Source organism: Pristiophorus japonicus, chromosome 2 (assembly GCF_044704955.1).
Source record: "Pristiophorus japonicus isolate sPriJap1 chromosome 2, sPriJap1.hap1, whole genome shotgun sequence".
Taxonomy (NCBI): domain Eukaryota; kingdom Metazoa; phylum Chordata; class Chondrichthyes; family Pristiophoridae; genus Pristiophorus; species Pristiophorus japonicus.
Window position 1 is genome coordinate 204,131,442 of NC_091978.1, and position 16,789 is coordinate 204,148,230.

The following is a 16,789-nucleotide window of genomic DNA, read 5'->3' on the forward strand; positions in this document are numbered from 1 at the left end:
TGATACCCGGGATGGCAGGACTGACATATGAGGAGAGACTGGATCGACTGGGTCTGTATTCACTGGAGTTTAGAAGAATGAGAAGGGATCTCATAGAAACATATAAAATTCTGATGGGACTGAACAGATTAGATGCAGGAAGAATGTTCCTGATGTTGGGAAAGTCCAGAACCAGGGGTCAGAGTCTAAGGATAAGGGGTAAGCCATTTAGGACCGAGATGAGGAGAAACTTCTTCACTCAGAGTTGTTAACCTCTGGAATTCTCTACTGCAGAGAGTTGTTGATGCCAGTTCGTTAGATATATTCAAGAGGGAGTTAAAAATGGCCCTGACGGCTAAAGAGATCAAGAGATAGGGACAGAAAGCAGGAAAGGGATACTGAGGTGAATGCAGCCATGATCTTATTGAATGGTGGTGCAGGCTCGAAGAGCTGAATGGCCTACTCCTGCACCTATTTTCTATGTTTCTATATTTAAATAGAACAATGGCACACACACAGTATGGTAAAGATCAGACAGCTAAACACTTCCACAAATGTTAGAATAAACGTTATTTTTAACCCGCTCATCTATACACAATTTGTTTTGTTGTTGTAAAGTTATGAATTTTCTTTTTTGAATTCGACCAAAGCTTAAGGAACTTTCATAAAAAGTAATGTCCATAAGGTGATTCGCCGTTGTGAGCAGTGGTCTGTAAAAAACTCTTTCATTTTCTGTTTCACCGCATTAATATCTCAACAGTCCACAGTTCTTTCACATCTCTTTTGCAGATTAATAAAATTAAGCTCACTTTTATGGCTTCGAGTTGCTCTTTAATGAAGAGATAAAATATTCCTTTGCTCATCTCTTTAGATTGCATTTAAATTCTACCTGCATAGAATTCCTCAGCAAGGTCAAGATATATACATACATTTTGTATTATTAGATCAAAGCTTGTAACACTGCTGGGATCCAAAGAACAGCATGCCATTTTTTTTTAGCTCTTCACAATATTTTATTCATGTTCAAAGTTACATTTCCTCAGAGTCCTCACCAGATTTCTCAGTTGAAGTATATTAAAGGGTCTACATAAGAACATACAAAATAGGAGCAGGAGTAGGTCATTTGGCACCTCGAGCCTGCTTTAATAAGATCATGGCTGATCTGATCATGGACTCAGCTCCACTTTCCTGCCCACTCCCCATAACCCTTTACTCCCTTATCGCTCAAAAATTTGTCTATCTCCACCTTAAATATATTCAATGACCCAGCCTCACAGTTCTCTGGGGGCAGAGAATTCCATAAATTTACAACCCTCTGAGAAAAGAAATTTCTCCTCATCTCAGTTTCAAATAAGCGGCCCCTTATTCTGAGACTATGTCCCCTAGTTTTTGTTTTCCCTATGAATGGAAATATCCTCTCTGCATCCACCTTGTCGAGTCCCCTCATTATCTTATAAGTTTCAATAAGATCACCTCTGATTCTTCTGAACTCCAATGTGTATAGGCCCAACCTACTCAACCTATCTTCATAAGTCAACCCCCTCATCTCCGGAATCAACCTAGTGAACCTTCTCTGAACAGGCTCCAATGCAAGTATATCCTTCCTTAAATACGGAGACCAAAATTGTACGCAGTACTCTAGGTGTGGCCTCACCAATACCCTGTACAGTTGTAGCAGGACTTCTCTCCTTTTATACTGTATCCCCCTTGAATAAAGGCCAACATTCCATTTGCCTTCCTGATTACTTGCTGTACCTGCATACTCATTTGTTATGTTTCATGCACAAGGACCCCCAGGTCCCTCTGTACTGCAGCACTTTGCAATTTTTCTCCATTTAAATTGTAATTTTCTTTTCTGTTATGTAATGTTGATTGGTAAATGCTGGATTTCTATAACATGCTCATCACTATTTATAATAAAATAAACATAAATCAAACTATACGAACCAGAAATCTTCTTTTTCCCCCTCTTTAAGATGGCAGGTTCCACCATTTTTGCATGGGCTGTTAACACAGGCATGAATGGGAACATCACAGTCCTGTCCCTGCAGAGGAATAAAGTATTGAGCAGTTAATTACACAATCATTGCAGGAGTGGGTACAACAAACTAGAAACAACAGTCCGACAGTCACTACATGAGTGGGGACAAAGCTCTAACTTAAATAGTCATTACAGTAGTGGATATGACAGACCAGGAACAACAGCCCAACATAAACTGTCATTACAGGAATGGCGATGACAGACTGGGAGCAGCAGTCTAAGTTTAGTTGTGCCACCATATTGTCAAGAACACACAAGAGCAGCTGCTACACCTGCTGCATCGGTGACTTCAAAAATATATTTTATTGAAAATAAAATTAAAACTAAATTTTGGCAACAAATAGACAGAAAATACTGCTAAGATAAAAAGTTTTTTTTGTTTGTCTTGGTGAACATAAGAACATAAGAAATAGGAGCAGGAATAGGCAATACGGTCCCTCGAGTCTGCTCTGCTATTTAATAAGATCATGCTGATCCGATCATGGACTCAGCTCCACTTCCCTGCCTGCTCCCCATAACCCCTTATCCCCTTATCGTTTAAGAAACTGTCTATTTCTGTCTTAAATTTATTCAATGTCCCAGCTTCCACAGCTCTCTGAGGCAGTGAATTCCACAGATTTACAACCCTCTGAGAGAAGAAGTTTCTCCTCATCTCTGTTTTAAATGGGTGGCCCCTTATTCTAAGATCATGCCCTGTAGTTCTAGTTTCCCCCATCAGTGGGAACATCCTCTCTGCATCCACCTTGTCAAGCCCTCTCATAATCTTATATGTTTCGATAAGATCACCTCTCATTCTTCTGAATTCCAATGAGTAGATGCCCAACCTACTCAACCTTTCCTCATAAGTCAACCCACTCATCTCCAGAATCAACCTAGTGAACCTTCTCTGAACTGCCTCCAAAGCAAGTATATCCTTTCGTAAATATGGAAACTAAACCTGCACGCAGTATTCCAGAAAGATGGACAGTTATGTATAACTTGAGTTACTGTAATAAGAAAATGCGCTCTGCATCTTCTAAATAAGAATTATGTTTAATATTTTTAGTCTCAATGTATTCCTGATATTTTCAACATTGTGCTGATTATAAAGTATTTAATCTGGGCATTAAGAAAGTGCTCGGCTTTTAATAGTTGCAGAGAACATTTTACTGAAATCATTTGCTTTAACTGCATAAATAAACCTATCTGTATAAATCATCAGAAAAATCCATAAGAAGCTGGTCTGCTAATTATCATGCTCAACAGCCAATTACAGAACACTCAAGCTCAATTCTAGTCATGGCTTTTGTTGGAAGAGGATTTGCTTCACATATTCTGCAGTTTTGTGCTGAGTTTTTACTCCTGTCAACCAGGTTACTTTACTAGTTCATGGGGCACTGGCACAATACTGGGGAAAGAAGGAGCTGTTCCGTTGGGATCAGTGTCTTGGTGAATCGAATAACTAGGACGGTAGATAGGACTTTCAATTATTAAAGGAGGGAGGTGGGATAATTCAGGAAAGGGTAAATTCAAAAAGCAGAAAGAGAAATGTCAAGACTGTAGAGCAGAGTAGCGATTTAGGTAAAAATAAGCAGTGGGTCAGTAAGGAATACAGAGATTAACAAAGGCAATAGGGCATTAGGGACATAAGTTAAGCAGGGAAAAATAGAAAAAATTTAAAGCTAAAGGCACTATATCTGAATGTGCAAAGCATTCACAACAAAATGGATGCATTAATATCACAGATAGAAATGAATAGATTCGATCTAATAGCTATTACCGGGACACTGTTTTTCTTGCCCTCCTGGCTCTGCTGCACAGGAGGGCAAGAAAAACAGTGGGAGAGCGATAGTGATAGGGGATTCAATTGTGAGGGGAATAGATAGGCGTTTCTGCGGCCGCAACCGAGACTCCAGGATGGTATGTTGCCTCCCTGGTGCAAGGGTCAAGGATGTCTCGGAGCGGGTGCAGGACATTCTGAAATGGGAGGGAGAACAGCCAGTTGTCGTGGTGCACATTGGTACCAACGACATAGGCAAAAAAAGGGATGAGGTCCTACGAAACGAATTTAAGGAGCTCGGAGCTAAATTAAAAAGTAGGACCTCAAAAGTAGTAATCTCGGGATTGCTACCAGTGCTACATGATAGTCAGAGTAGGAATCGCAGGATAGCGCAGATGAATACGTGGCTTGAGCAGTGGTGCAGCAGGGAGGGATTCAAATTCCTGGGGCATTGGGACCGGTTCTGGGGGAGGTGGGACCAGTACAAACCGGACGGTCTGCACCTGGGCAGGACTGGAACCAATGTCCTAGGGGGAGTGTTTGCTAGTGCTGTTGGGGAGGATTTAAACTAATATGGCAGGGGGATGGGAACCAATGCAGGGAGACAGAGGGAAACAAAAAGGAGCCAAAAGCAAAAGACAGAAAGGAGATGAGGAAAAGTGTAGGGCAGAGAAACCCAAGGCAAAGAACAAAAAGGGCCACTGTACAGCAAAATTCTAAAAGGACAAAGGGTGTTAATAAAACAAGCCTGAAGGCTTTGTGTCTTAATGCAAGGAGTATCCGCAATAAGGTGGATGAATTAATTGTGCAAATAGATGTTAACAAATATGATGTGATTGGGATTACGGAGACGTGGCTCCAGGATGATCAGGGCTGGGAACTCAACATTCAGGGGTATTCAACATTCAGGAAGGATAGAATAAAAGGAAAAGGAGGTGGGGTAGCATTGCTGGTTAAAGAGGAGATTAATGCAATAGTTAGGAAAGACATTAGCTTGGATGATGTGGAATCTATATGGGTAGAGCTGCAGAACACCAAAGGGCAAAAAACGTTAGTAGGAGTTGTGTACAGACCTCCAAACAGTAATAGGGATGTTGGGGAGGGCATCAAACAGGAAATTAGGGGTGCATGCAATAAAGGTGTAGCAGTTATAATGGGTGACTTTAATATGCACATAGATTGGGCTAGCCAAACTGGAAGCAATACGGTGGAGGAGGATTTCCTGGAGTGCATAAGGGATGGTTTTCTAGACCAATATGTTGAGGAACCAACTAGGGGGGAGGCCATCTTAGACTGGGTGTTGTGTAATGAGAGAGGATTAATTAGCAATCTCATTGTGCGAGGCCCCTTGGGGAAGAGTGACCATAATATGGTGGAATTCTGCATTAGGATGGAGAATGAAACAGTAATTTCAGAGACCATGGTCCAGAACTTAAAGAAGGGTAACTTTGAAGGTATGAGGCGTGAATTGGCTAGGATAGATTGGCGAATGATACTTAGGGGGTTGACTGTGGATGGGCAATGGCAGACATTTAGAGACCGCATGGATGAAGTACAACAATTGTACATTCCTGTCTGGCGTAAAAATAAAAAGGGGAAGGTGGCTCAACCGTGGCTATCTAGGGAAATCAGGGATAGTATTAAAGCCAAGGAAGTGGCATACAAATTGGCCAGAAATAGCAGCGAACCTGGGGACTGGGAGAAATTTAGAACTCAGCAGAGGAGGACAAAGGGTTTGATTAGGACAGGGAAAATGGAGTACGAGAAGAAGCTTGCAGGGAACATTAAGGCGGATTGCAAAAGTTTCTATAGGTATGTAAAGAGAAAAAAGTTGGTGAAGACAAACGTAGGTCCCCTGCAGTCAGAATCAGGGGAAGTCATAACGGGGAACAAAGAAATGGCGGATCAATTGAACAAGTACTTTGGTTCGGTATTCACTAATGAGGATACAAACAACCTTCCGGATATAAAAGGGGTCAGAGGGTCTAGTAAGGAAGAGGAACTGAGGGAAATCTTTATTAGTCGGGAAATTGTGTTGGGGAAATTGATGGGATTGAAGGCAGATAAATCCCCAGGGCCTGATGGCCTGCATCCTAGAGTACTTAAGGAGGTGGCCTTGGAAATAGCGGATGCATTGACAGTCATTTTCCAACATTCCATTGACTCTGGATCAGTTCCTATGGAGTGGAGGGTAGCCAATGTAACCCCACTTTTTAAAAAAGGAGGGAGAGAGAAAACAGGGAATTATAGACCGGTCAGCCTGACCTCAGTAGTGGGTAAAATGATGGAATCAATTATTAAGGATGTCATAGCAGTGCATCTGGAAAATGGTGACATGATAGGTCCAAGTCAGCATGGATTTGTGAAAGGGAAATCATGCTTGACAAATCTTCTGGAATTTTTTGAGGATGTTTCCAGTAAAGTGGACAAAGGAGAACCAGTTGATGTGGTATATTTGGACTTTCAGAAGGCTTTCGACAAGGTCCCACACAAGAGATTAATGTGCAAAGTTAAAGCACATGGGATTGGGGGTAGTGTGCTGACGTGGATTGAGAACTGGTTGTCAGACAGGAAGCAAAGAGTAGGAGTAAACGGGTACTTTTCAGAATGGCAGGCAGTGACTCGTGGAGTGCCGCAAGGTTCTGTGCTGGGGCCCCAGCTGTTTACATTGTACATTAATGATTTAGACGAGGAGATTAAATGCAGTATCTCCAAATTTGCGGATGATACTAAGTTGGGTGGCAGTGTGAGCTGCGAGGAGGATGCTATTAGGCTGCAGAGTGACTTGGATAGGTTAGGTGAGTGGGCAAATGCATGGCAGATGAAGTATAATGTGGATAAATGTGAGGTTATCCACTTTGGTGGTAAAAACAGAGAGACAGACTATTATCTGAATGGTGACAGATTAGGAAAAGGGAAGGTGCAACGAGACCTGGGTGTCATGGTACATCAGTCATTGAAGGTTGGCATGCAGGTACAGCAGGCGGTTAAGAAAGCAAATGGCATGTTGGCCTTCATAGCGAGGGGATTTGAATACAGGGGCAGGGAGGTGTTGCTACAGTTGTACAGGGCCTTGGTGAGGCCACACCTGGAGTATTGTGTACAGTTTTGGTCTCCTAACTTGAGGAAGGACATTCTTGCTATTGAGGGAGTGCAGCGAAGGTTCACCAGACTGATTCCCGGGATGGCGGGACTGACCTATCAAGAAAGATTGGATCAATTGGGCTTGTATTCACTGGAGTTCAGAAGAATGAGAGGGGACCTCATAGAAACGTTTAAAATTCTGACGGGTTTAGACAGGTTAGATGCAGAAAGAATGTTCCCAATGTTGGGGAAGTCCAGAACCAGGGGTCACAGTCTGAGGATAAGGGGTAAGCCATTTAGGACCGAGATGAGGAGAAACTTCTTCACCCAGAGAGTGGTGAACCTGTGGAATTCTCTACCACAGAAAGTAGTTGAGGCCAATTCACTAAATATATTCAAAAGGGAGTTAGATGAAGTCCTTACTACTCGGGGGATCAAGGGTTATGGCGAGAAAGCAGGAAGGGGGTACTGAAGTTTCATGTTCAGCCATGAACTCATTGAATGGCGGTGCAGGCTAGAAGGGCTGAATGGCCTGCTCCTGCACCTATTTTCTATGTTTCTATGTTTCTATGATTCCCGGGATGGCGGGACTGACCTATCAAGAAAGTCTGGATCAACTGGGCTTGTATTCACTGGAGTTCAGAAGAATGAGAGGGGACCTCATAGAAACATATAAAATTCTGACGGGGTTAGACAGGTTAGATGCAGGAAGAATGTTCCCAATGTTGGGGAAGTCCAGAACCAGGGGTCACAGTCTAAGGATAAGGGGTAAGCCATTTAGGACCGAGATGCGGAGGAACTTCTTCATCCAGAGAGTGGTGAACCTGTGGAATTCTCTACCACAGAAAGTTGTTGAGGCCAATTCACTAAATATATTTAAAAAGGAGTTAGATGAGGTCCTTACTGCTAGGGGGATCAAGGGGTATGGCGAGAAAGCAGGAATGGGGTACTGAAGTTGAATGTTCAGCCATGAACTCATTGAATGGCGGTGCAGGCTAGAAGGGCCGAATGGCCTACTCCTGCACCTATTTTCTATGTTTCTATGTTTCTATGTTTCTATGGCTGCACAATGACCAAGGTTGGAAACCAAGTATTCTAGGATACTTGACTTTTAGAAGAGATAGGAAAAATGGAAAAAGAGGAGAGGGCAGCATTGATAATAAAGGATGAGAGAATGACAGTAGAGAGGATGGATCTTAGCTCCGAAAATCAAGAAGTAGAATCAGTTTGGTTGGAGCTAACAAACAACAAGGAACAGAAAACACTGGCGGGAGTAGTTTATAACCCCCCGAACAGTAGTTGTAATGTAGGGCAGAGTATAAATCAGGAAATTAAAAGTGCATGTAACACGGGTAATACAGTAATCATGGGAGACTTTAATTTTCATCTAGACTGGGCAAACCAAATTTTCAGTAATAGCGGCAGTAATAGCATGAAGGACGAGTTCATGGAATGCATTCAAGATAGTTTTCTAGATGAGTATGTCAACGAACCAACTCGGGAACAGGGTATTTTAAATCTAGTTTTGTGCAATGAGACAGAGTTAATTAATAGCCTTGTAGTAAAAGAGTCTCTGGAGAAGAATGATCATAATATGATAGAATTTTATATTGGGTTTGAGAGTGATTTAGATATGTATGAAACTAGCGTCTTAAATCTGAACAAAGCAAACTACACAGGTATGGGGAGCGAGTTGGCTAAGATAGATTAGGAAACTAGATTAAAAGATACAACAGTCGATAAGCAATTGTAAACAATTAAATAAATAATTCATAATTCACAACGGATATCCATTCACTTAAGGAATAAAAAATGCATGAGAAAAGTGGTCCAACTGTGACTAACAAGAGAAGATAAAGATGGTAGTAAGTTAAAGGAAGAGGCTTATAAGGTTGTCAAAAAGACTAGTAAGCCATAGGATTGGGAGAATTTTAGAATTTAGCAATGGATGACCAAGAAATTGATAAAGAGAGAGAAAATAGAATGAGAGTTAACTAGCAAGGGACATAAAACCGGTTGTAAAAGGTATGTAAATAGGAAGAGATTAGCGAGATATTATAATGGGGAATAAGGAAATGGCAGAGACATTAAACAAAAACTTTGTATCTGTCTTCATGGTAGAAGACACAAAAACCATTCTGGAAATAGTGAGGAACTAAGGGTCTGGGGAGAATGAGTAACTTAAAGAAATTAGTTTCAGTAAGAAATAGTGCTGGGGAAATTAATAGGACTAAAAGCCGACAAATCCCCTGGACCTGATGGCCTACATCCTAAGTTTTAAAATAGATGGCTACAGAGATAGTGGATGCATTAGTTTTGATTTTCCAAAATTTCCTAGAATTTAGAACGGTCCCCACGGATTTACTACAAATGTAAACCCGCTACTCAAGAAAGGAGGGAGAGAGAAAACAGGGAACTATAGGTTAGTTAGCCTGGCATCAATAGTAGGGAAATTGTTAGAACCCATTATAAGGCACCTTGTAATAGGTCACTTACAAAATCGTACTATGATTGGACTGAGTCAATATGGATTTATGAAAGGGAAATCATGTTTGACAAATTTGTTGCAGTTTTTTGGTGTTGTAACTAGCAGGGGGAACCAGTGGATGTAGCATATTTGCATTTTCAAAAAGCACTTGTTAAGATGCCACACGAGAGGTTATGCACACAATTAGGGATCATGGGATTGGGGGTAATATATTAGCATGGATTGAGGATTGGATAATAAACAGAAAACACAGAGTAGGAATACGCGGGCCATTTTCGATTTGGCAGGCTGTAACTAGTGGGGTGACGCAAGAATCAGTGCTTGGGCCTCAGCTATTCACAATCTATATCAATGATTTGGTTGAGGGGACCGAGTATAATGTATCCAAATTTGCTGACGATACAAAGCTAGGTGGGACAGTAACTTGTGAGGAGGACACAAAGATGCTGCAAAGGGATAAAGGAGGTTACGTGAGTGGGCAAAAACATGGCAGATGGAATATAATGTGGAGAAATGTGAAGTTATCCACTTTAGTAGAAAAAACAGAAAAGCAGAATATTTTTTAAATGGTGCGAGATTGGGAAATATTGTATTCAGGTGAACCTGGGTGTCCTTGTACATGAATCATAGAAAGTTAACATGCAGCTACAGCAAGCAATTAGGAAAGCAAATGGTATATTAGCCTTTATTACAAAAGGATTGGAGTATAAGAGTAAATGAGTCTTACTGCAATTAAAAAGGGCCTTGGTGAGAACACACCTGGAGTATTATATACAGTTTTGGTCTCCTTACCAATGGAAGGATATACTTGCCATAGAGGGAGTCCCACAAAGGTTCATTAGTCTGATTCATGGGATGGGGGGGGACTGTCCTATGAGGAGAGATTGAATACACTAGGTCTATATTCCCTAGAGTTTAGAAGAATGAGAGGTGATCTCATTGAAATGCATAACATTTTAAGGGACTTAGGGTAGATGCTGGGAGGATGTTTCCTCAGGCTGCAGAGTCTAGAACCAGGGGTCACAGTCTCAGGATAAGGGATCGGCCATTTCGGAATTAGATGAGGAGAAATTTCTTCACTCAAAGAATTGTGAATCTTTGGAATTATCTATCTCAGAGGGCTGTGGAGGCTTAGTCGTTGAGTATATTCAAGACAGAGATCGATAGATTTTTGGATACTAAGGGAATCAATGGATATGGCGATAATGCGGGAAGGTAGATTTGAGGGAGAAGATTAGCCATGATCTTATTGTATGGTGGAGCAGGCTCGAAGGGCTGCATGGCCTTCTCCTGCTCCTATTTCTTATATTCTTAAGTACTTCACGATGAATAGGGAGGGGAGTGAAAGTTTCCAACCCCATCTTACCCATTGTTAATACACTTAGGGTGAGAAATTCCCAACCTAGAACGACCCGTTAGCGTGGCGGTAAGTCAAGTAAGCGGCAGCCCCTATTATTTTGCCAGCTGGTGGCGGGACCCCGCGACGTCCTCCATTTTGGAAGTCCCAGTAGCGCTGGCATTCTTAAGTTCCTCAGCAGTGCGAATTTCGATCCTGCAATACGTATTCAAAGTTTTTAAAGTGTGTACACTGCTAAATGCTTGCAAGGCCTCGAATGTTAAAGGAAGGCTTCTGAGAAGACAAATACTCAGCAGGTCAGGCAACATTCGTGGAGAGAGAAACAGAGTTCACATCTCAGGTTGAGATGCTGCCTGACCAGCTGAGTGTTTCCAACATTTTATGCTGTCATGTCAGAATTACAGCATCCGTTCGCAGAGTGAAGAGGAAGACACAGTAGAGGAATAAACATGAGAGGAAGACACCGAGAAGAAGCAACCAAAGAGCAGGAAGCAGAAGAGGAGGAAGCAGAAGGAAGGATGCAGCCCAGACAGCCACTTTCTGGCCAGGATAGAATCATCCACCTGTGATTCCAGTGACCATAATGCCAATTCCCCTTTCAACATTTGTCTCAAACCTTACCTTCCCTCTGTTACTGACCATCACAGTGTCCTCTTGGCCATGACAAATTTCCAATCTAACTTTATACATCTGTCTATTCAAGAAATAAATTAATTCCCTTAGTAAGTGTCTTGTGTGTGCCTTTGCCTATCCTACTGATGTCATGCAGTGTTACCCCAGTGGCTGCAGCATGGTTGGTGGAAGGCTACTGACTTTCGGTGGGGGACACTGCAAATGGTCTTGCTGGTCGACCTTGAGGAGCTGATGGCTGGGAGTGTCAAATCAATTGTCTTCTTCTCCTTCACTCTCCTCTCCCTCTTCTTGGCCGACCACTGGCTGGGCAAGCTGCATTTCTTGGGTGTATGAAATGAGGGAGGCACAAGGGTGCAGTTGTGGTGAGGGGAGGGCGGGAAACCAAGAGGTGCATGTGAGAAGGAGGATAACGTATGAGGATACCAGCATCTTATATTCTTTCTGCCCCACCGCTGGCCAAGGGATCAAAGAGGCCCCTGACAAGAATGGCCTGCATCGTCTCCACCAATGGGGTGAGATGAAGCTAGGAATGGGAGCTATGCATCATGATTGGTACAGATTATTGATAGGTGAGTGATTGTATGTGGGTTGTGCATTGAGCAGTGTGTGAGGCTAGTGGTGCAGCTGGTCGGAGATGGGTTTTGAAGATGCATTAATTGTCCTTGACCAGTGGTCTGAGGACATGAAGCTTCTTTGCGCACTGGAGCCAGGTGGTGGGGGTGACTCTACTGGCAGTGACGGCCTAGGTGATGTGGTCCAACATCCTTATTTCTGGAGGGCTCCCTGGCCCCTATGGGCAGAGGACCTCTTTTGCAGTGTTGACCCAAAAGCTGGAGTGCTGCGAGCGAGGCCCTGGGTATCCTTTCCCTGGCTTGCTAAGCCACTTGTGTTAGTGCTGAAGTACTTTTACCATTTTTTAGATGCAGAAGACAATTCAGCTTTAAGAGCTGGAATGTCATATGGGACTTATTTTTAATGTTTTTTTTTGAAAGGCAGTAAGGGCTGAAAAATGCTTTTTTTTGCTTGGTTTTAATTTTGTTTAGTACTGAACGCATTGCTCCTTTAATTCATAGGGCTAGATTTTACACTTTTGTGCATATCGCCCAAAAATGGGCGTTATTTCCAGCGTGGACGGTAAAAATGGGTTTTCAGATCGCCGGCTTCTCACCCATTCTCAAAGCACCTTGTCTCCATTTTTGAAATTACCGCGAGCGATATGAAATGGGCGGTAGCGTTAAATCTCGCTGACCTTCTGCCGTAAAGTGTCGCCATCCTTAGCAACGGCATGGCAATGCTCGATTCCCGCGATTCAGGAGATCAAGGGTCATCATGACATGCGCAGAAGAGGAGACAGAAAGAGAGAGGGAGCAGAGAGGCACTGAATGCGTGTGTGGCTGTGATGTGTGCTTGTTTGGCTGTTGTGGGAGGCACGAGGGAGATTCACCAGCAGCAAAAGCCTACTAAGCACCAAGAACATAGTTGGCACCGAGTTTTTGTCCAACAAATAAGATATAACATGGCAGGGATGGTGGAGTCCCTGGAGCTGGTAGCCAGGAACACTGGTGGCAGAGGGCTCCCAGTGGTCCCAGAGCGCTGCACTGCACCCCAAGGTGCCGCACCCCTATTGCCAACGACACGAGAGCCAGGAAGAACATCTTGTTTCTGGCTCGGAGCACATTCCCACCTCAGGACCATCCTCCATCTCTCCCGTATTCCAGTATCCGTCCAAGCAGCGGTTCGGTCGTCATCCCGCCCACCCCTCACAATGAAGCATCGCCTGAGGAGCTCCTCAGCCAGGCGATTTAGAGTCAGGCGGGGAAGGGGAAGAGATGGGGAGGAGAAGCGGAGAGGGGGGGGCAGGGGGGCAGGGAAGGGTTGTTTTTTACAGAAATACTGATGATTTCAGACAAATATTCGGTTTAAATGTTTTTTATTTAACAAAACCTTGTTGCGCATTGGCTCAGATAGTGCACTGTTACACAATGGTGATTCCTTAATATCAAAGAGTATAATTACACTTAACTTCAATCAACTTAAATTTTAACTGTCACCAAGGTGATGCCCACCACTGATGTATGAGCTGCACATCCAGCAGTGTGTCAGCCTTGTAAATACCACCAACGTTCTTTCAGACAAAGCGCTCATTGATGAGCTCCTGATTTAAGGCTCTTACAGCTATCATGCCACTATTATTGAATTTCAGTGTTAATTCCGTGTGGAAACTAATGCTGGGTGATATTATGGGTGTTGATTTCGCCCATTCTGATGATCCCGCCCAAAAAAAGTGGGCGGGCACTATTATTTTTTCTCACCGATATGCACATGGGGAAAGTAACGCTCGGCAATAAGTTTTCGAAAAATGCCCGTCAGTTTCCATTTTGTGGCTAAATAGGCGATATATGGCCGTTATACGTCAGTTCAGCAGTAAAATGGACATTAAGTGGGCGTTATACATGCAAAAAAAATGGAAAATCTAGCCCATAGCCCTTTTAATTGCCCACAATTCCTTGTGAACTCCACAGCCTTGCTCCCAGAGGCTTTAAGAAGCTGCAACACCGCTCCTGGACGCGAACTTCGGGTCGGATGCCTCCACCAGCACCACCACGAGAGAATTACATGGCAAGTTAGCGCTGCGCTACAAATTTCCAGCCCCCAGCGTGAAGTTTTGCCTGGTAGCGCTGCAGCCATTTTCAGTGGCCGTAAACCCGAGGCCGCGGTGACATCAGCAGGTTTCTGTCGATGTCCAATTTTTCTCCTTAGAGTGCAACTGATAAATGAGACAGCACATATTTAGAATATCTCATATATATCACTGACATTGAATCAAGCAGGACAGTGCTCCTCCTAAAATAATTAAGGGGTCGAAATTCGATACCGCCATTTTTGAGGCGGTGTCACCGCATGAGAGAAATCTTTAATGCCGCGTGTTAGGCGCGGTCCCTAAACGCAAAATTCAGTGTTGATGCCTAAAAAATTGATAGCAGTGTTAAATCATGGCGTTGCATACTTACCTGGAGACGTTACGTTGTGCTAAGTGGGCCGTTAGGCGTGGGTTCAAAATCCGGGAGTTAGGAGCTGCGCACAGACATAGAGGCGCCACCTGGATTCGATTGAGGAATTTATTGGGCGCTTTAGCACCTTGTGGATATATTCACTTCCTACGCACTCACTCAGGAACTGAGCATGGCAGACCCAGCAGCAGCGTTTCCATCAGTTCTCGGACACCGCCCTGGATGCACTCCTTGATGCCCTGGAGAGGCAGTGGGTACCAACTCACAGAGCCCTATGGAGGGAAATCTCACAACAAGTTTCTGCGAGTGACACGGTGGCCAGGACAGCCACTCAATGCTTACAAAAGTGGAAAGAGATGATGCGGCTGTGGAGGGTGAGTATCTTAAATTTGAACAATCAAGGTGATAAGCTCTCTGCTCAATGTGCACTCTCTGCTCAATGTAATGTTTCGGCATCCATGCTCCACGTGAGTGAGGCCAGATGCAAGGTTCCCATTTGAGGCCTCACCCACTGCAAGGGCCTACATGCGCTGTTAACCTTGCTATTTGGTCTGCAGACCCACCCATCATGTTGTTAACTCCTCAGCCTTCATATGCGTCTCAAAGACGGTATCCTCCCCGCTACTGTTAGGTCCTGGACCCCTAATTCAAGCATTCCCACAGAAAGTCCACAAAGCCAATGGAAGTTACATCGAACTGTGAAGACTCTCATACAGTTACACCTACTAAACTATGTAAGGCACATGGGACACACTGATAGAAGGGCTCTAACTCAGACGTCCTCTTTAATCTCATAAGACAAGCTCGACCACAATCACAGGGAGCAGCTGCGAACTGCAGGAGGGGACTCTGACCTGCAGGTCCTGACTCCGTTCGAGGAACGCAACTCGGCCCTGATGGGCGTTCACGTTGGAGCCATGGCGATTGGTGAGGCCGGCCCCCCTGCGGACAGTGACGGTATATTGTGTTCCTTTGCAGCATCCGGCAGGACACTTAGGCCTGACACCACAATCCTTCAGCTCTTTCCATGAGACTGGCATTCTACAATGCGTTTGCCATTCCTTGCCCTTTCCACTGCAGGTAACCACTCTTCTCTGGCTTTATGCTTTCAGATGATGACTCAGACGGCCAGGGGCCTGCATGTCAGCCTTCCACTGCAGGTCAGTGGAGAGGAGGAGGTGGAGGACACTTCTCTGGACGTGACAGAGGATCCAGCATCCTCAGAGTCGGAAGCCGTGGTCAGGGAGATGAAGGTGGGTGATGCTCTGGGACCCAGTGGCCTGCAGCAATGCCACGGGGGAGAGGAGATAACATCGCAGCAAAATAAACAAGGCATCTGGGATCTGAGTGAACAGGACAAGCAACAGTGTATCTCCTTAACCAATCAGATTGAAGGATTGTGCAATTAAGTGCACAAGGAGTGAGAAGGAAGTATAATTTAGAGTGGGTGAATTCAATGTTAAAGGCTTGAGGAGTGGTGCAAGGGGAGGGATTTCTGGGACATCGAAACAGGTTCTGGGGGAGGTGGGACCAGTACAAACCGGAAAGTCTGCACCTGGGCAGGACCGGAACCGATGTCCTAGGCGGAGTGTTTGCTAGTGCTGTTGGCGAGGGTTTAAACTAATATGGCAGGGATATGGGAATCTAAGCAGGGAGGCAGAGGGAAGTGAAAAGGGGGCAGAAGCAAAAGGTAGGAAGGAGAAAAACAAGAGTGGAGGGCAGAGAAATCAAGGGCAAAAATCAAATAGGGCCACATTAAAGCATAATTCTAAAAGGACAAAGAGTTTTAAAAAAACAAGCCTGAAGGCTCTGAGTCTCAATGCGAGGAGCATTCATAATAAGGTGGATGAATTAACTGCACAGATAGCTGTTAATGGATATGATGTAATTGGGATTACGGAGACATGGCTCCAGGGTAACCAAGGCTGGGAACTCAACATCCAGGGTATTCAATATTCAGGAAGGGTAGACAGGAAGGAGAAGGAGGTGGGGTAGCGTTACTGGCTAAAGAGGAGATTAATGCAATCGTAAGGAAGGACATTAGCTTGGATGATGTGGAATGTATATGGGTAGAGGTGCGAAACACCAAAGGGCAGAAAATGTTAGTGGGAGTTGTGTACAGACCTCCAAACAGTAGTGGGGAAGTTGGGGATGGCATCAAACAGGAAATTAGGGACGCGTGCAATAAGGATACAGCAGTTATCATGGATAACTTTAACCTGCATATTGATTGGGCTAACCAAATTGGAACCAGTACTGTGGAGGAGGATTTCCTGGAGTGTATAAGGGATGGTTTTCTAGACCAATATGTCGAGGAACCAACTAGAGAGCTGGCCATCCTCGACTGGGTCTTGTGTAACAAGAGATGATTAATTAGCAATCTGGTCGTGCGAATCTGCTTCGGGAAGAGTGACCATAATATGGTAGAATTCTTCAT

The 16,789-nt window shown here is 44.0% G+C and overlaps 1 protein-coding gene across 3 annotated transcripts in view; it reads right to left on the bottom strand.

The window, feature by feature from the left end:
• The window catches only part of slit2 (slit homolog 2 (Drosophila)), an 850,855-nt gene that overhangs the window by 339,054 nt on the left and 495,012 nt on the right, over positions 1 to 16,789 (bottom strand). For all 3 annotated transcript variants that reach the window (XM_070870756.1, XM_070870755.1, XM_070870754.1), the window contains one exon: positions 1,927 to 2,024. In XM_070870756.1, the coding sequence (XP_070726857.1) occupies positions 1,927 to 2,024 (98 nt within the window). The remainder of the gene's footprint in view (positions 1 to 1,926; positions 2,025 to 16,789) is intronic.